This window comes from Phoenix dactylifera, chromosome 1 (genome assembly GCF_051530095.1).
Source record: "Phoenix dactylifera cultivar Ajwa chromosome 1, Ajwa_hap1_PhDact_Kaust_v1.1, whole genome shotgun sequence".
Lineage (NCBI taxonomy): Eukaryota > Viridiplantae > Streptophyta > Magnoliopsida > Arecales > Arecaceae > Phoenix > Phoenix dactylifera.
In genome coordinates, this window is record NC_143190.1 from 53631076 (window position 1) to 53651479 (window position 20404).

At 43.6% G+C, this 20404-nt stretch overlaps 1 protein-coding gene across 8 annotated transcripts in view; it reads left to right on the plus strand.

Annotated features, from left to right (window-relative positions):
* Positions 1-18234, plus strand: part of LOC103706849 (golgin candidate 5) — a 39966-nt gene extending 21732 nt beyond the window's left edge. For 4 of the 8 annotated variants that reach the window (XM_008791099.6, XM_008791100.5, XM_008791101.6 and 1 more), the window contains exons 7-20: positions 2698-2759; positions 2865-2912; positions 3901-4185; positions 4372-4431; positions 4535-4618; positions 4803-4868; positions 5282-5380; positions 5457-5675; positions 6454-6568; positions 6678-6904; positions 7921-7980; positions 8068-8181; positions 17658-17732; positions 17843-18234. In XM_008791099.6, the coding sequence (XP_008789321.2) occupies positions 2698-2759; positions 2865-2912; positions 3901-4185; positions 4372-4431; positions 4535-4618; positions 4803-4868; positions 5282-5380; positions 5457-5675; positions 6454-6568; positions 6678-6904; positions 7921-7980; positions 8068-8181; positions 17658-17732; positions 17843-17878 (1550 nt within the window). In that variant the 3' untranslated portion in view covers positions 17879-18234. The remainder of the gene's footprint in view (positions 1-2697; positions 2760-2864; positions 2913-3900; positions 4186-4371; positions 4432-4534; positions 4619-4802; positions 4869-5281; positions 5381-5456; positions 5676-6453; positions 6569-6677; positions 6905-7920; positions 7981-8067; positions 8182-17657; positions 17733-17842) is intronic. The other 4 variants (XM_008791102.6, XM_088706210.2, XM_088706211.2 and 1 more) reach the window with 1 other exon arrangement.
* Positions 18235-20404: the final 2170 nt, after the last annotated feature.

The following is a 20404-nucleotide window of genomic DNA, read 5'->3' on the forward strand; positions in this document are numbered from 1 at the left end:
TTCCGAGTTGGACCTTGAGGACAAGGTCAGTTTTGAAGGGGGGAGGAATGATGAAGACATGAGGAAGGCCATGAGAAATGCAACAAGGAAAGCAAAGCAAGCCGTAGCTAGAAAGGCAAAACAAGTGGTGATTGTTTGTGTACAAGTTTTGGAAGGGGGCTTGCATGGACCAATTGCAATTGGGTGTGAGCCTAAATTGAAAGCAGGCGTGCAAGGCTTGATGGACTAGCAAGGTGGCATGGCACATGAGGAGGAACATGGCCTGGAGCATGGCATGTGGTTTTCTAAATCTTAGGGGGAGCAATCAGCCATTTGAATTTAAATTAAAAGGCATGCAGATGAGCCATTTGAATTTAAAGACATGTGCATGGGCTTGGAGGTTGACTTAGTCATCCCTTGAGAGGAGGATCTTTAGGCATTATAGTTGCTGTTTTGAATTTGAAATTTGAGTTTGAATTGTCTTTCGTTTGAAGAGATGGTTGAGATCCTTAGGGGGTCCTATAAATAAGCCTCTAATGTAATTTGAAAAGATCTTTTCAATGAACAAAAAAATTTTGGGTATTAGCTCTAAACCGACCCATGGAAATAGGTGCTAGCTTGAGCTAGTCCTATCTTCAAATTCCACCGCCATCCTTTGATTTTTGGTGCTGCCCGAGGTGGTCCATTAATCCCATCCATCCATCACGCCATCAAGCCCCAACCAGCCATCCTACTGTGGGCATTCATCCAACACTTTGGTGAATCTTAGCCACCCAACACGCCATCAACACATCATCCACCATCCATCGTTTGAGGGCTTCCATCACCTTGCAAAGAGCCAGACTGACCTCGGCCCCGCCATGAGCCAGGCAGACCTTGGCCCCGCCAAGAACTAGGCAGACCTCGGCCCAGCTAAGAGCCAGGCAGACCTTGGCCCCGCCAGAGGCCAGAGCCGACCTCGGCCGGAGACAGAGCCGACCTCGGCAAACACATGTTGCAGCCATCGCCTGCAGCAACCTCACTGCGCTGTACTTGGCTTATTGGTCACGCCATGACGTGTCAACTAGGGCCATACCCTGCCATACCTACTAGGGCCATACTCTTCCATATCAAGGGTCTTACCCTGCCATATCTGCCAAGGGCCATACCTTTGCCATCGGGGCACCTTGGTAAGAGATATAAAAGAGGCCATGAAAAGATACTCAGGAGGACTCTCTCTCTCCTAACCACAATAGGACCCTCCGCTAACTTAGCCATCGGAGGGCCTTCACCGGAACCCCCGACGAAGGCTTTGTGCAGGTACCCCGGACCGCAAGAGGTGGCTCTCTCTTCTCCGCCCCAGCCGGCGTCTTCCTGGAGGTACCCCGGAGCACCGGAGGTGGCCTTCTTCTCCGTCCCGGCTGGCGTCCCCTCTACTCCCTCTAGCGTGGTCACCCTCAAGCCAGATTTCAACCACAACAAACATAATATAAAGTAATCTGATAAAGGTAATCATAGGAATCTCAGGATCACCTATATTATACAACCATAATTGCCTCAAACCCCTGTATGGGCCGGTATCACTGCTAAGGGTATCATGTCTAATGTCTGAGGTTTGATTATATAGTTTTGGAATTTACTTAAAAAAGTTGGTATAAGTTTAGAGTATGCTTCAGCTGAGCTTCAAGCCTGATATTTATAATTTATTTCATTCGGAATTGTATTGGCCAGAAATGTCAAAATCAAGAAATAATTTAATATTAAACATGTTACTGACATTGTTAAGGAGGCTGATATTTATACCACCCAATTTTTTCTTAAAAAAAGAGATCGAGAAAATTATTAAAATGACTAGAATACAATAGAATATAATAGACCTGGAAATACAAAAAACTTTAGTGGAAAATTGTTGAGTCATTGATGTGTGTCTTATAGTGCCCACTTGCAATTCCTAAATGATGGGAATGAGGTCTCAAATATTGGTTTCTAAAGACCATGTAACTTCTTGTTTGTTGCTTGTCGCAACTGGATATTGATTGCATCACAATTTAACCGAGGCATGTTAATGCCATGGATCTATGGGACTCCTTTATAAATGTTTTTGGCATGTGTTCCTTTCTTCCCCAACCCACCGGGCCACCAGCACTATCACTTGAACAGAAATAGGCATACTCCGCTAGTTCATTCTTACACTTGTGGAGATGGGCTGAGTATGGGCTTAATGAAAATTTTGTTAAACCTTTTCTCCACTACAGAGGACCTAAATTATTGAGCTAATTGTGAAAGCATAATTTAAAGTTCTTGGAAAAATTTTGCTGAAATCAAGAATTCACAAGCTATAAAACGAGATATGAAATCAACCTTCCTTATCCTTGAACTTAGTTTGCATCATGAATTTTCCAGGTAGATGATTGTCTACAAAAGTTTTAAGACCCAAAAATTTGCTGTAACATTGGTCTTCTGCAGGAAAAGTCATCATGATGTTAAGCTTCATTGAGAAACTCATTTTAATCTGTTTTTTTGCACGAGCAGGAGATGATGCCTTCACTGTAATGGAGTGACAAGAAATATAAGAGTTACCTCTGCATGCTGTATGAATCTTATTTGAGATAGTGTGCTTAATGTGCTTCTAGTCTCAGTTATTGCTTGATATCTGATGCATGGCATCTCTTTGTGAGTTTAAAGGAGTTCTGCAAATTTGTACTAATCTCTCCATGGGTTTGTTTTACTTTTGAACAGGTGAAGAACTATCTAAAAAGCAAGCTGCCCAAGAAGCAACTATCAGGAAACTAAGGGCACAGGCATGGAATAAGATTCTATCTTCTGATCTTTTTCATGTCTTTAACATTCTTATTTATAAAATACAAATTTTAATGTTATTTACTAATCTGTTGTATTGGAGCCAGATCAGGGAGTTTGAGGAAGAAAAGCAAAGGCTCAACTCAAAGCTTCAGGTAATTGAGTGATTAATCTGTACACTAAGTGGATGATACAGTAAATTAAATTGGTCAAAAATTTTCCTCGCACAAATACATTTTTGCTTATAAATTTTGAAATGGTGAATTTCTTATATCTTAGTGTGTTTGTATGAACTGTAAGGTGTTCCATGTGCAGGAATGTTTTATTCTGATGTCTTCATGTTCAATAAGTAATTATAGTATCTCTATAATTGATATTTTAAGTACTGATGGCCAGAAAAGAAAGGATGGATCTCAAGTGTCGTTGCAGAAATCTCCTGCAATCCTACCTTGGATATTTTATGGGCTCTTGGACCTATCTAGGAGCTCATGCACCTTTTCCCACAAAGCTCTCAAACTTTTTTGAACTCATAACTAACAATTGCTATTATATTTGCATATAGTCACTAAGGTATCCTTGTTTTTCCTCTCTTGAATCCAGATGCTACCAATCTTATGAAAGGAATATCATTAAATTATATATCAACTTTTACAGTGAATTGACTTAACTGCTTCCTTAGCAGTGCTGCTTCTTTTGGGTTTCTCTAAACCTTCCAAGTCAAGTTTTGCATCTAAAGCTAAGATATGAAAGCAGCAATGTTCTATATTTGGTCTCAAGATTCATAAAGATGTATGTCAAGGAACTTATGGGGTTACATATTAATCTTCTGAAATTTGAAAAGTTCCAATGGGAAACTTCACTCGAATTTTAATAAAGTTGGATATGTCTTTGTGAATTGTTTGGAGGATTCTAAATGAAAGTCCTTATGTTATTTGAATCTCAGCTTCCCATTGAGAAAACTGCTGCAGAAATTTCTATTTATCTAAGAGTGCATATTATAGCAGACCCTGTGTCCATTTTTATCTGTACTAGGGTGCAATTTTTTGATTTTGTTCGACATAACTATTAGTTTGGACATTACTGGCTTGAATACCATTTTCAGTTTGCATGAATTCTTATTCATTCATTCATGGGTCATTCTAGGTTGAGGAGTCAAAAGTGGAGAGTATTAAAAGAGACAAGGCAGCAACTGAAAAGTTGCTGCAAGAAACCATAGAGAGAAATCAAGTGGAACTTGCTGCTCAGAAAGAATTTTATACCAATGCACTTAACGCAGCCAAGGAGGCTGAAGCATTAGCAGAGGCACGGGCCAACAATGAAGCCAGAATAGAGCTCGAGAGTCGCTTGAGAGAAGCTAGTGAACGGGAAGCTATGCTGGTTCAAACACTTGAGGAGCTGAGGCAAACTCTGAGCAGAACAGAGCAACAGGTACTTTTTGAACACAGTTATCTCCGTCTTCAGTCATTAGGAACTTCTCTTTGTAGACAGACTTTATAAATTTTCTGTAGTTTGTTTAGACCTATTTTTGTCCCATGTTATTCCACTAACCCTATCTATTTAAAATTAATCTTTCATTGGAAAGTAATTCATTTACGACTGGGTCAATTATTGCAGGCAGCTTTCAGAGAAGAAATGCTCAGAAGAGATATTGATGATCTTCAAAAGCGCTATCAAGTATGTGATGCTTCCTGATCTTGAAAGTTTTTTATTGTTCATATCTAGTTGTGGTTGATGGTTTTCAAGGCTTGTATCTTAAATTATATTTTCTGATCTCCAGGCAAGCGAACTTCGTTATAATGAGTTGATCACCCAAGTTCCTGAATCAACCAGGCCACTTCTAAGGCAGATAGAAGCAATGCAGGTTTTTTATTTTTTAAAATGTTTTGCTTATTTCTTGTCTTTGAGGCACCTTCTTTCTTTGTTTGCATGATCAGCATGGTGCAGAGATTGTTTTGTCAACAATTAATGCTAGTCTAATTCTTCAGAATTACATTTATATTATCAAAATTCATTTGTTAATCTTTTGGAATTTTTAATTTTAATAGGAGACAACTGCCAGAAGAGCAGAAGCCTGGGCTGGTGTAGAGAGAGCCCTAAACTCTCGCTTGCAGGTTGTTTTCTCTTATTAGAGATATTGCTCACATATCTTTCTAGTTTTATTTGTCAATGCTGCCACTTCAACGAACATACGCACAAATCTATTTTTGAAGCAGCAGTAAGCAATGAATGGCAATAATGCCAGATTTATGGGTACGAGATAGTAACTGCTGATAAGTATGCCAAATTTTATGGAAAGCCTCTGGAAACTGGTTTTCAGTGGTTTCGCAGAAGGTTTATATGCTTTCTCCATATCTCGAACCACTCTGATAGTTTTCCATGTTTGTTGAGGTTTTCTGCAAGGCATTTCCCATTTGGACTTTAGATCTGGTCAAATTAGTTACCAAGCTAGTGTCTCAGAAAACACCTAGTTGCATGTGGAAACACAACCATGGTTCTTCTTATCAGTACTCACTTGAATTGACAGGAGGCAGAAGCCAAAGCTGCGGCTGCAGAGGAAAGGGTGCGGGCACTGAATGAACGTCTATCCCAAAGTCTTTCTCGGATTACAGTTCTAGAAACCCAGGTACCCTTTTGCCCCTGGCTACTTCGTTCATGAAAGTGATGGAACTAAGCTTTAATTAATCCATGGGACTTTTCAGATCACATGTCTTAGAACAGAACAAACACAGCTGAGCCGGTCCCTTGAAAAGGAGAGGCAGAGGGCCTCTGAAAGCAGACAAGAATATCTAGCTGCAGTGGAGGAAGCTGCAACTCAAGAGGGTCGGGCCAAACAGCTTGAAGATGAAATTAAAGAGCTTAGAAGCAAACACAAAAAAGAGCTGCAAGACGAAGTGACACACAAAGAACTTCTGGAAAAGGTAACATTTGTCTGTTGCTTGTTAAGTATGCATCATTTTTCCATTGAACATAGTAGTCATTTGAAAGTGCACTTCGCTTCCTGCATTAGAAGCAAACTGACTTCCATAATTTGTATGTGCTTATTTGACCAGCATTGGCCAAAACTCTTTTCTTATTATACTGACATAATCAAGATGTGTTCAAGCTGATGGTTCTTTTGTTATTGAGCCAACTTTCTATCTGCTATCTGATTATGTGTTTTTTCGGAAATGAAAAGATTGAAGCTTTTAACTAGCATTCTTTGTCCTAGGTATTTGGAGTATTCATCTTTGAAATTTATTCGATTGTTGAGTTGCTAATTATCAGCATCTTTGAATCCTTTCTCCTGATTGCTGTCTAGAGTTTCTCATCTCAATTCTTGCCAACCATTACATACATCTTTGCCTGATACTACAGCCTTCTCCAGCTGTCATTGCCCAAGATCATACCATAACAATCAGTTTTCTGTCATTTTTTATTTTTGTTTTTCCTTAGATTTTTTTTCTTTAATGTACTGAACAGATTTTGCAATACCGCACTATCATAAACCCAATGAAACTTTCACATCTCAGCTACGTGCGTTATTGTGAAATGTCCTTAAGCTTGAGATTATACCTTTATCCATAAATACAGAAGGTCAGGTTATTTATGGTTGAGTGGATGGTTGTAAGGTAGTGTGCTAATCTTTGACCTGTAAATTTGATTCAATATCTCTGTATATCAACCATTTGTTTTATTTGAACTTGTGCTTATTTGTAGGAGCTAGAAAGAGAAAGAAATGCGAGATTGGAACTGGAAAAAGCTGCTTCTCGTGAACTTCCTGTTGCTGCCAATCAAGACCCACGTAAACACACTAACCCTTTTGTTGAAAATGGTAATTAATAGATTCTGAACCTTTTCCAAACTATAGTAGAAGGATTTTTTTTCATAAAAATGTCTATCCACTTTGGTTTTGTTTGTTCTTTCCCTTCTTTTATTTGCAGGTAATGTCCCCAGTCATAAGCTTTCAAGTGCTAAGAGTCTGAGTAGCATGGAAGAAAGTCTTTTCTTGCAAGCATCTTTGGACTCATCTGACAACTTTTTGTCTGAGAGGAGAATATCAGGGGAAACAAGCATGTCCCCTTATTTTCTGAAGAGCATGACTCCGAGTGCTTTTGAAGCAGCACTTCGTCAAAAGGATGGCGAAATTTCATCATATATGTCACGCTTGGTATGGAGACAACATATCCTTTTTTTCATTTGGAATTGCTTTCTAAGAGTTCATTGAATAATCTGGGTTAAAGAACAGTAGCCCGGCCATTTTTTAGTGCAACAGTTAGTACTTTTCTATAGCAAATCTTGAGAAGCAGGTGATATGTTATTCTTCAGCTCAGGTTTGGGGAAGCAAAGTTGCTTCCTTGCTGTTCTGTCATTGTAATAGAATGAGGTTATCAGTCCAATCTTATTTCCAAAACCTCATGTTGCTCGGTAATTGAATCTGCAATAGTGGGCATATAAACCTAGAGAGAGAGAGAGAGAGAGAGAGATGAGGTTTTAAATACTAGTATGAACCCTGCAATAGTTTTGTCCCAGAACAGTACGGTACTGACAGCATGTACCAAGACTACCAAAATCAATAAAAATGAAAAGTAACAGGTACAGTTTCTGTATAGACTGTTAAGTACCAATCAATTTCAGCATCCTGAGGGTGGTAGTGGTGCTGGTTTTCCATTGGAATGATACCACCAGTATCTTACCATTGCAACAGTATTTGATTCTTTAGATGTAAATTGTGGGATGATGCATGTATGCCTGCATTTTTACTAAGTTTTGTTTGCATTCTATGCTTTCTGGTTGTCAAGAAAAACTTTCAACCGAATAATATATAAACTGATAGAAGTTCAGTAATCATGTAATATTTTCATTTATCCATGATGATTATCTGACCTATTTTTGAGCGATCAAGTTACTACATAATCCAGGAATTCTGGCTTGTTTTTGATATGCTCATTCATTGCATATTAATTTTTTATTTTCTATTTTTTCTTGTGCTGTTGTTGTTGCTGTTGTTTGTTGTTATTACCTCTACCTTGTTTTCTTTGATCTTTTTATTTTTCAAATTCTTCCAGACCTCTTGGTGAATACTGTGTTCAAAACAAATTTTGATCTGTTTCAAGGGTGAAACTATTTCCAAATTCTGAAACTGTGGCTGCATTTGGTCTCACTGCCTCTACTTATGTTCTGTAGGCTTCGTTGGAATCGATTCGTGATTCTCTGGCTGAGGAACTGGTGAAGATGACAGAGCAGGTAAATTTCCTTGCAATTTTTCTTTTGTGGAATCTCTCTGCCCTGTATCATGCACAACTGTAATGCTGGATTTTGGTTTCTGTGCAGTGTGAAAAGCTGCAAGCAGAAGCAGCTGTTTTGCCTGGCTTACGAGCAGAGCTAGAAGCCTTAAGGCGAAGGCACTCATCAGCTCTGGAACTTATGGGCGAACGTGATGAAGAGGTATTCTTTTCTCTTGCAATGTTTGCATGATTTGTCACTCACAAAAGTGACAGGTACACATGTATAGTGATCATTCAAAAGTTAGCCGATTTTATCACCTAGTTTTTCTTATTTAATGTCTTCTATGATTCCATCTGTTGTTATAAAAAGCTGTTCCTTCATCAGGCAGAGATACTAGTTCTATGTGGTACATGTCTTCAAAATTTGGATTTTTTTTCGAGTCCAGTTCAAAGCTGCCTACTAATTTAACAAGTGTTACATTTTCCTGACAAGAGTTAGATAGTTCTAAAATACATTCTGCTTTGGTTCCGAAGGAGCCGATTGATGCGGCTCGGTGGGAGTGGGAAGGGCGGGCGGCGGTGGTCCGGAGCTTCGGCCGCCGTGCCCCAGCCGAGTGGGTGGCGAAGGACGTCGCCGCTCAGACAAAAACAAAGGAGGTGGTGGCCGTCCCGCTAGCGGACGACTACCTAGCCCTACGGTTCTGGTCGACGGAGGACCGGGACTGGGCACTGAGTGAGGGCTCATGGGTGGTGGCGGGGCAGCTCCTCGCCATGAGCCCATGGGTCTCGGACTTCGAATCCGGGGAGGAGGCCGTGCAGACGGCAATGGTGTGGCTCCGCCTGCCTCGTCTGCCGTCGGAGTACTGGTCGACGTCGACCATCCTCCACATCACCGCTCGGGCGGGCCGGCCGGTTGCTGTGGACGGCGTCACCGAGCAACGGCAGGCGATGGGATTCGCCCGGGTGAAGGTGGCGGTTGACACCACCAAACCCTTGCTACCGGGTGTGTTGATCCAGGGGAAGACGAAGGTGAGATGGCAGCCCTTCGTCTTCGAGAACGCCCCGGCTCTCTGCTCCCGGTGCAGGCGGATGGGTCACCAGGCCGCGGCTTGCCGCTTTGCGGTGACCGCTCGCGCCGAGGGGGGTCTGGCTTCGGCGGAGGTGGACCCGGGGGGCGGGCCTGCTCAACCGCCTTCGGGTGTCGGGGAGGAGGTCCAGGGACCGATCTATGGCCCCTGGATGGTGGCGACGCGGTGGAGGCTCCCGCGGGAGAATCGGCCGCCGCGGCCGGGGGAGACGACCGAGTCGAAATCGGGGCCTGGGTCGTCTTCGACTCGGCCGCCGTCTCCGGCGGCTTGGCCACCCACGCCGGTGTCCCCGGTGGACATCGACGGCTGGCAGAAGCCAGCGAAGGTGGCAAGCTGCCAATCGCTGCTGGCCATTGGGGGGGATGGGCCTTCGGAGCTCCCATTCGGCCCCATCCAGGTGGACTTGGCCGATGATCTCTTGGCCGAGTCGGGGGACCCGGGGCTGAGTCGGCGACTCAGCAAGGCCCCGGTGCGGGCCGATCCGGAGCCCAGCCGAGCGGCCATAGCTCGGGCCAAAACCCAGAAGCGGCCTAGGCCGCAAGCGGGCCTTGCCCCGCTTGGGGGTCTCGGACAGGGGGCCCAGCAGGCCCACACGAATGTGGGCCGAGGAGCCCAACGCACCCGGGCCCACAGGGCCGGGCGCCAGGGGCGCGGGCTGGCGGGGACACAGGGCGCAGGCGTGGCCCATGCCATCGGCATGCCTCGCTACCCGGGTTCGCGCCGGGCGCTGGAATCGCGCCCGACGCTTCGGTCGCGAGGGCCCAGGTCTCGCTGGGCTCCTGCGAGGACGCGCGCGGTTGAACTCCCCCGGCCGCGCAGTTTGCTGAAGGCCCGCGGTAGCTAGGCCTTCAGGCCCAGCTCGTGGTTGATCCCTGGGCCAGGGAGCTGTAGGCCAGGGCCTGGGGAGTCAGGCTGATCTCGCTCTGCAGGGCCAGAGTGAGGAACTGGCAGGGCCATTTCAGTACAGCCCCCCTTGTCGGGGGGTTGACCCGTCCACGATTGCCAGGCCTTTCTCACGTCGGGCGTGATGAGTGAGGCACAGCCATGGGACGTGCAGGTGGGTACTGATCCTGATGGAGTTTTCCGGTTCAGCCCTCTGCCTCCGGCTGCGGGAGAGCAGGTAGAGGCTACCTCCAGTGGGAGTGGGGTGGGGGGCCACCCCGTGCCGCTTCCGGAGGGGAGTCAGGCCATGCCACTGACGCCTGAAGGGGGCACTGACCACACGACTGCTTTACAGCGTGTCAGGGTGGCAGTCATGCAGGTCATATCTGATGAGCACGGGGTGGGCCCTGGTAGCGCGCTTGAGGCTGGCCCGGCGACCCAGGGGGAGAATGAGTCTGAGGCCGACTACGTGGACTGTGATCCATGAGGGTCCTAGCCTGGAATTGTAGGGGGCGGCCAAACCGTCCTTCATGTCTTCCTTCAAACGGTTAGTACAAGTTCACTGTCCGGAGATCTGCTTTCTTAGTGAGACCCGACAATCTGGTGAGGGGCTTGCACGTCTGAGACGGCACCTGGGGAGGGACTGAGAGACATATGCAGTCGATTCCCATGGGCTGTCGGGAGGTATCCTGCTCCTGTGGAGGCGAGGGGTGGCGACCTTTGATGTCTTCCACAACTGTCCCCAACAGGTAGTTATGGTTGTATCGGCACCAGATGTTGCTCCATGGGTACTGTGTGGGGTGTACGCGAGCACGGATTACAGGACCAGGAGGATCCTCTGGCGGAAGATCACCAGTCTCATCGCCCAGGGTGTCCCGACAGTTGTAGTTGGCAATTTCAATTGCATCTTGAGTTCAAGTGACAAGAGGGGTGGGGCTGCTTTCATGGATCGAGCGGACAGGAGGGAGTTTCGCGATTTCGTGTCGCATATTGGCCTGGTGGACTTAGGGTTCTCTGGATCTCAGTTTACTTGGTGCAATAATCAGCTTGGCAGTGTGAGGGTTTGGGAGCATCTAGACAGGGCTTTTGCATCCCCTGACTGGATCCTCCATTTTTCCACCTGCAAGGTTAGTCACTTACCACGGATCGCCTCGGACCACTGCCCCCTGCTGATCTCTACATCATCGGGACCTAGTCATCACAACCCCTTTCGTTTTGAGAAGGTTTGGCTATCTTACCCCCAGTCCTGGGATATTGTCCGTGATGCATGGCGCACCCCAGTGCGTGGGGATGCTATGCACCGGGTGTTGCGCAAACTAGAGTTGGCTAAGAGGCATCTCCGGCGATGGAACCGCGAGGTTGTGGACGATATTTTTCGGAGAGTTGAGGGGGTTGAGACTGCGATCGCTGAGTTGCTGTTATATGTTGGTAAATGAGGATTACTTGATGCATGATGCTGCGAATGGAAAATTTGCACACGCGCGCGTACACTCATATATACACATACACACACATATACATGTATACAACACACACATATATACATAATTCACATATATATATATATATATAGATAGATAGATAGATAGATGTGTACATATACATACATATGGATACATATACATATATAAATATATACATATATAAATCAAGGTTCGCCGTCTTAGTACCGGACCCGTATCGGTGCCACACTAGCACAGTGTTGGTATGGTATGATACGAAGTATTTTTGACGTACCGAGTGTCGGTACGCCATCCGTACCGGTACTGAATCGGTACGGTACGTCTTGTACTGTCCAGTTTGGACTGGTATGACATACCATGATATAAATATATACATATAGATATAGATACATATACACATACATACATATAGATACATATACATATACATATGTTGCTGTATATCCTGTTGATGTGAGCTACTTCTGTGGATTTACAAGACAACAAACGAGGTCAGAGGACTCGCTAGATTGGTCCTGGCCAGACACTCGGATGCTTAAGTCGGAGAGGGTTTTTTGATGGGAGATAAGGAAGAAGAAGATAGAGAGATAGAAAGAATAAGGAGCTTAATAACGATGGCAGTAATAATATCGATACTAGGGATTCGCTCTCAAGGCATGTATTAGAGGACTCATTCCTTTCTTGTGAATCGTATCTTAGCAATTTGGAGTCATGCTTTAGCCATCTGGGATTGCACTATAACCGCTAGAAGATTCGGCATAACTATGAGAGGCTATTAGGTTAATTTTCATCTTTGACTTGGAGGGAACATCTTTCTACGTAGGGCGGAAAAACTGCCAGCCGAGGTGAGAGGATTCAAGTTAGTCTGGAAAGGGTTCCGAGCTAGAAGAGATCCACCTGAGTTGCAGAACTTCACATCGAGTGACATACGACCTTGGAGGTCTGCTGGTCTACTTGTCCAACTTCTCGACTTACCCCATGCAGATTTGGTTTGGCTATGCGGGACACCACATTAGTTTTGAGTTGGACCGATTAGGTCATACCATGTCACCAAGCTCTTTTTCTACCATAACACTGTCCCCCTTTTAAGTCCAAGCCATCTTCTTTGGTTTAGGCGAAGTAACTACATTAGACTCTGTACTGCTTTGAAAAGGGTATTAAATTTTTAGTTGGCATGTCTCGAAGGATGAACTGCCTTGTTTCAATTCTGAGGGCGTTGCTGACCATCCAGAGGAAGGTAGATATGACATGTTTGCTGATATGAGTAGAGAAATGATCAGTCGAGCTGATCCGAGTCATTCAGGGCTCTATATAAGGAGAGCAAGCCCTAGAAATTCTGCCATAGTTGGAAAGTCTCTAGAAATCCTTTCGAGTTCATTCTTCTATACTGAGAGTTTTCGCTAGGCCCCTTCTAGTAGACGATCACTTAGGTTGCTACTAAGTGGTGGTTTCGTAACTTCGTCCTTGTCTTTGAAGGGTTGGAGGCCAGATTGAGATTTGCAAAATGCAAGTTGGGGGTTGCAGAGGACCGGGCTAAGATGACTGAGCTTCGAGCTGCCACGACTGAGAAGGAGTTGAAGATTGCCAAGTTCCAGGCTGCCAAGGTGGAGAGGCCCTCTGAGCTGTGGAGGAGTATAAGGCTTCGTGGGACTATCATGTGGAACTCGCCGTCGCCTTAGTTGAGACTTTTGTGGAGGGCTTCAACGAGTGCAAGGGCAAGGTGGCGAAGCTCTTCCTTGGGGCTGATTTCAACAGCCTCAGCCCTTTTGAGGGCAATGACAATGCCGTTAGGGAACCTTCAGGCCCTAAGGAGTTGGTCTCTTTGTGAACTTCTTGCGCTTGGCGCCACTGCCGAGTCGAAGTCGTTGACCTTGTAGAACCGGGGCTCGACCCATTTTGATCTTCTTTTGCAATGGAGCCTTGTGTGGTCTTTGACCTATTTTGTGATCACATATTGTAATAGTAACAAAATAGAATTACTTTTATGTGTACCACTACTTTTGTTGTCTAGATGATTGACCTCTCGTTTCGAGAATTTGTGGTCGTCTCACAAACGCTAAGGTCGAACGAACTAGACTAGAGTACTTTAAAGGTGAGCTTAAGTATGAGGTTGGCTAAGTAAAATTGAGTGATGAGAAGAAAGCTGTGATAAAACCATAATCACTTTAGAAATAATTACAAATGCTTGAGATCAACCGAAGAAACCTTTAAAGGCTGACTGAGATAAGATCAGAATGCTCTTGGAGATAGGCCGAGATAAGTCCATAATGCCATAAGATAAAATGAGCTATGATAAAGTCAGAATATCTACTGAAATAAGATAAAGCCATAAGCACTTTAGGGATATGCCGAAATATGGCTACAACACCTTCTAGAGATAGACCGACATACGATTAGAATGCCATAAAGAAATTGGCTGAAATAATACTTTTTAGAGATAAGCCGGGATACTTCTGCAGAGGTTAGACAAAGATATAACCCATAACCCCGCAAAAATAAAGCCAGAATTTGATAAGAATATAGCCAGAATTTCATAGAAGTAGGGAGGTCGAGATAGCTAAATCCGGTTCTCTGAGGCCATCAGGCCTTGCAAGATATAGTACCTATCGATTCTCGGCATTGTTTGGCTGAGGTGAACTACGGTCCTTTTGAGGTGGCCACAGGGCCTTGCAAGGTATAGTACCCATCCTCAGTTCTCGGTGTTGCCCGACCAAGGTGGCCTACGAGCCTTTCAAGGTGGCCAACAAGCCTTGCAAGATACAGTACCTATCCTCGGTTCTCTGCATTATCCGGCCAAGGTGGCCTAGAAGCCTTTTTGGGTGGCATATGGGCCTTTGCCCCCCATTCTCAGCATTGTCCGGTACGGTCCTCGGGTGTTGGACTACAGTCCTTGGTGGTCAACGAGTCTTTACCCTCAGTTCTTGGCATTGTTCGACCAAGGTGGACTATAATACTTCCGAGGTTGGACAACGGTCCTTTTTGGTAGCCAATGGGCCTATGATTGGTTGGGTTTTTTTGGAGAGCTAACACTCGGGTGATTAGGTTGGATGTGCCTCCCATTCGAGCGTAGGCTAAGGTAGGACTTTTTGAATGGAGGTATCTCTGCCTTCAAGGTCGACAGCTTTTGCAAAACACGTACGATCTGTGACACTTTGGCTTTTCGGGATGATTTTTAGCGAGGAACTAAAACAAAATTTCATTAATGATTAGTAATAAAGGATATAGAATCTAGTGTCATGATTCTTACTGATGACGTACCATGAGGTTGTCAGTTTTTCATATGCGAGTTAAGGGTACCCCTTCAAGCTTTTCGTGCTTGGCTATTTGGCATGAGTTCTCCGGATCTAGTGCGGGGCTTTTATGCTCCACTCTCTGCGGCTTCTTTTCATGGAGCTAATTCTTTAGCTTGGGCTGGTTGGTCATAGGCTGGAGGACTGGGTCTTTCAACGATGAGTCCTTCAGAGATAGCGATGTTTACCCAACAAGTGGTTGATCATCATCTCGTCTTTCGAGGGTTCGCCTGTCCCGACTGGTGTTTCTCCAATCGTCCACATATTGGCCGAGGTACCCTCATTGGATAAAGGTCTCAATCTCATCTTTTAGCTGCAGGAACTCTTCGATATTATGCTTGTGATCGTTGTGGAACTGATAGTATCTTCTCGTGTCCCTCTTCTCGGTAGAGGCTTTCATCTTTCGAGGCCAATGTGGACACCTCTGATCTAGAATTTCTATCAAGATTTGAGTTCTCAGAGTTTTAAGAGGAGTGTACTTCTTGAACCTTCGAGGTGGACTCTGAGGTTGCATGGAGTTTCTATCTTCTTAGCTATGCTTTCTCCTTAGCTCGTCCTTCACATTGTGGCTCTTGTACTTCTTGTCGTTTTTTTCTTCCGCCACCTCTTTTCAAGCAGCTATGGCTTCCTCAACATGGATGTACTTATCTTCCTGAGATAGGAGTTTCGCCAAGTCCTTGGGAAGTCTTGTCTTCAGTGAGAAGCTGAAGCGCAAGGCCTTCAGTCCGTTCATTGCTGCAACTATTGCGATAGAGTGATCCAAGTGTATCTCTAGCATCTCGGTGTTGAGCTGGCTGATATAGCATTGGATGATATAGCATTGGAGGGACTCATCTTCCCTCTACTTGATGGCAAACAGGCTGATCGAAGTTTTCCTCTGCCTCTTGCTACTGATGAAGTGGCCGATGAATTGGTGCCGGAGTTGATTAAAGGATTCAATCGAGCTAGATAGAAGGCTCGAGTACCAGAGCCGAGCCATCTTCCTGAGAGTGGTGGGAAAGGCTCATCACATCATGGCATCAGTTGCTCCTTTGAGTAGCATGAGAGCTCTGAAGCTCTCGACATGGTCCATTGGATCCATGGTGCCATCATAATGCTTGAACTAGGGCATTTTTAACTTCTTCGGTAAAGGCTCTTCCATAATCTCCATGGTAGAAGGTTTGCTCATCATCTTTGGATCGTCCTCTATTTCGAGCTTCTGCCCATGCAAGGTCTTGATCTCATTATACATCTCCTCAATCTTACGATCGAGGTAAGCCTCCCGCCTGGCAAATTTTTTAGGCTGACAAGGAGAGTCGTCGAAGTTGGAACTTGTTTTGGAGGGGGAACTAGAATAATCATTCCTCGAGCCCTTCTCAAGGCTCTTGGGGCGAGGATGGCTGCTGTTTGGCGCTGTCGCCCTGGTGGTTCAGATGGCTAGCAGGGGGATTGACGACCCGTTGTTGCAGGTCCTACATTATAGTCGTGAGGGCTTGCATCTATTGAACGAGTAGGTTGAACTATTCAGCATCGACAACTCCTCTGATTGGTTGAGGGGGCTGAGATCTTGGAGAGATGTGCGGGAAGCCATTAGACTCTAGTTGGGCAACTCCTTGATGGTTATTCCTTCTGAGCTTCATGGCTTTTCTTCCTTCATTCTCACAGACTACGCCAATCTGTTGTTGTTGAATCCTAGATTGCTGACATGGGGCTGCTTCAATGGATCTGCAAGACAACAAACGAGGTCAGAGAACTTGCTGAATTGGCTTTGGCTAGACCCTTCGGTGCTTAAGTCAGAGAGGATTTTTTGGTAAGAAATAAGGAAGAAGATAGAGTGATAGAAAGAATAAAGAGCTTAATAATAATGCCGGTAATAATGCCGGTACTAGGTATTCGCTCTCAAGGTGTCTATTAGAGGACTCGTACCTTTCTTGCAGGAGGTCATGGCCTATTCATGGTTGGGATCTTGAATCTTCTGTGAATCGTATCTTAACAACTTAGAGCCTTAATGTAACCATTTGGGATTGCACTGTAATTGCCAAAAGATTTGGCTTAACTGTGGGAGGCTATTGTGGTAATCTTGTATCTCCGTCTTGATCGGGGGAACGCCTTTCCATGCAAGGCAAGAAAATCGCTAACTGAGGTGAGAGGATTCAGGTCGGCTTAGAAAGGATGTCAAGCTGGAAGAGTATCCAACTAGGCTGCGGGACTTCACATCGGGTGACACGTGATCTCGAAGGTCTTCTGGTATGCTTGTCCAGCTTATCGACTTGGCCGAGGTAGACTTGATTTAGCTACCGCGGGACACCACATCAGTTCTGAGTTGGACCAATCAGGTGATGCCATGTCACCATGCTCATTTTCCACTATAACAATACATACATACATACATACATACATACATACATACATACACACACACACACACACACATATATATATATATATATATATATATATATATATATATATAATATGTTTGTATGCATATGTATGTATATATTGATCATTTTCTAGAAGCAACCTATAGCTGATTGAATTCTGTAAGAAGAATTATCTGTTTTTTTTTTCTAAAAAATCTCTAGCTGTAGAGATCATTGGGAAAAGGACTCATTATAGACATGAGTCATCTGTAAAATGTTGAGGTTGTCTAAGGAATACCCTCATTGGAGGTTGCATCTGGATTTTTTGAGTTCCATGAATGTACGAGGCTAAGCATATGGTGTTAGTAGTATGAACAATAAATGACTGCTTGCATGCGGTGCTATAGAAAACACCTTTTTGTTTGCCTTTCTTTATGCTTCATCCAGTTTATTTGACACCGTAAATGTCAGATTTATATGCTTGAAATTTAAATGCTTCCTTTCAATGCCAAAACATTTTCAATTTAGCACATGGTTTGTGGTTGTGTTTGTGCGGGAACTCCTCAATATGCTTTGTGAAGTATGCTAGAGACCTAAGTTCTGTACTAAAGAAGTTGACATCCAATTGCAGTTGGAGGAACTCCGAGCTGACATTGTTGACCTGAAGGAGATGTACAGAGAGCAAGTTGATTTGCTCGTAAACAGGGTATATCCGCTTAGCCACTGATTTGTTTGTTGAATCGTTATGTAACTCTGATCTTAACTTTATGATGTACATTCTGATCATAATTTTCATCAACTTGTTTATCTGAGCAGATTCAGATGTTTAGTTCTTCTGCTGGTGCATCTTAATCAACCACTGGATGCTTTTGTTGATTAAAATATGGCAGTGCCATTGTGCGGACTCAGAAATTTGTACTAATCTGTTTAGTTAAGCATATTATTGGTCAAGCATATTATTTGTCTGGCTGGAATCTGTAACTGCGCATTCAGACAACAGCTCTCATGGAAAAGTCCTTTCTGCAGCCTCGTCACTTGTGTTCCTAGGCAGGAAGCAGTGTTGTAGATTGAAATGAATATGAAATTCAATTCTTCCATTCTTGTCATGTAACAGAAAATTGTGTGCTTATCCTGTGTAAACTTAATCTTCTTATATGGATTTTTACCATTTTATATAATACTTAAATAGAATTTTTTGTTTCCTCAAAGCTATTTTGTATATTTTTCTTGACCTACGCAATGCCCAAGATATGGAGAAAATTTTGTTAGGTTCCTGTGGGTGGTCTTGTTAAGTGTTCCTTGTGCTTGAATGCATAGGGGTACTGAGCATGCAGTGGGGTGTTGAATGTGGGGTATATGCGTAGATAGCTTTTTGTTTAGGCATCTGCGGATTATTTGCATTCTAGAGTTTAACTTAAAAGTCAGATGCTTCATAAATTAAAAATTCATTACTTTGTGATTCTGGCTATGTTATATGACCTGATTGGTGCTCGGTTTCTACTCTGCATGAGAACAATTTATTCCTCGATTTGAAATTGTTGTGGCAGAATAATATAGATCTATGCGATAAGACCCTAGAAAGTGTCAAACGGGATAAGTAGGCTACCGGTGATTGGACTTGAGGGAGGGTGATTAAACCGGATTTTAGAGTGGTGGGTTTGGTAAAGTGGTGGTTGTCATCTTTCTCATTATTTATTATTTTGCCGTCAAATTTTTCTAACGATTGACACTGCTTCCAATTTCCATGTACTGTCTCCCATTGCCAAGAAGAAAAGCCTCCAGGAGAAAGGAAACACGGGCGCTCCGACCACCACGTCTTCGAGACTCTCCTCCACCGGCCTGTCGTCCCTACCACACGCTTAGCGTGCCCTCCGCCAACAACTCTCGCGGATACCGAGGGCGAATCAGCCCTCCTCCAGCTCCGATTTCCGAAGGAAAGAAAATAAATTAGAATTGGAGAGAGAGAGAGAGAGAGAGAGAGAGAGAGAGAGAGAGAAAGGAGAAGGGGTCGGAGTCCTTGGGAAGAAAAGTTTTCCTTTTCAGTGTATAAGAATTCGTTTGGTTCGCAGAAAAAAAAAGAAAAAAAGTATGGTCGACGGAAAAGTAAAAAAATACCTCTTATTTGATTGAAGTTTTCAAAGAAAAGAGACGAAAAAATTATATTTTCGTGAAAATATGATTCTCACGTTTTATGGAAAAGTCTTTTTCATGAAAAACATGAAAAAGTATTCAATGACCAACTCAAGAGAAATCCATACGTACCGCGACAAGATCTCGTCGTTTAAGGTATCTCTCATTACATCTTTATATTATGGAGTATAACATAGTACACTTCCTCAAAAAAAGAATTTATGTATGAACTACTAGTTAGGTAGTTTGGCACCTAACCATTTTCACGGAAAAAAAAGAAAAAAAATGATATGGTGATATTGTAGTGTAAGATTATTATTAAATATATCAAAAATAATACTTTTATTACCTCCGACATATGCGGCAGCAAATATATCAAACCTTGCTTTACCGGTAGCGGCTCTCTTGACAAAATAGGTGTAGAATATATGATCATTGCATTTCAATTGTCTTTATGCTTTACTATAGACTACATATAGCATGCTAATACTGAAAAAAGAAGAATTACTAATCGTATTCAGTTATATCGAGGAAAGAGATTATATATGGAAGGTTAGGTAGTCTCTAATTGGCTTGATACATGAATGAAGCTATTTTCATGCTTTAATGACTTCTACATAATCAACATATAAGATTTGAGAGCCTTCCGGGAATATCCATCACATAGAACAAGTGCAATTTATGCTTAACAACTGCAAGGCTTGGCTTTGTGGCAAATGCTGATCTTTCTTTTTTACTTTGTTTTTTGCTCTATGAGAAGAATACAAGATTCTACATCTCTATAACATGCACTACAAATTTGATTAATTGCAAATTTTGTCAAAACAGGACCGTGTAATGTGGAGAGCTTTTGGAGGGCCAAAAACCACTTTCTGACCTTTCAAAAGTACCTTTAGATGTAATAGGAGTATTTGGTAAAAATTTCGGAAAGCTGTTTTAGCTTTTCCAGAAAGCTAAAAACAGTTTTTTTGGAAGAAACTCTATTTTTTTCTTTTTTTGCTAGAGCGGGTGGATCATACCTGACGAGTACAGATGCACCCAATAAAATCAAAAAACAAAATACCTTAGAGTGTCAGGGGTAACTCTTCATCACCAGCCCACAAGGTACCACCGGAGTAACTGACTACGTAAGTGCCATCCAGTCCGCAGCCCCATTAGCTTCACGGAACACATGCTTGGCATGAAAGACCCTCCATCCCCCACCATTGCTCAGATATTTCGGAGCAAAGGGTGAATGCAACTATGTTG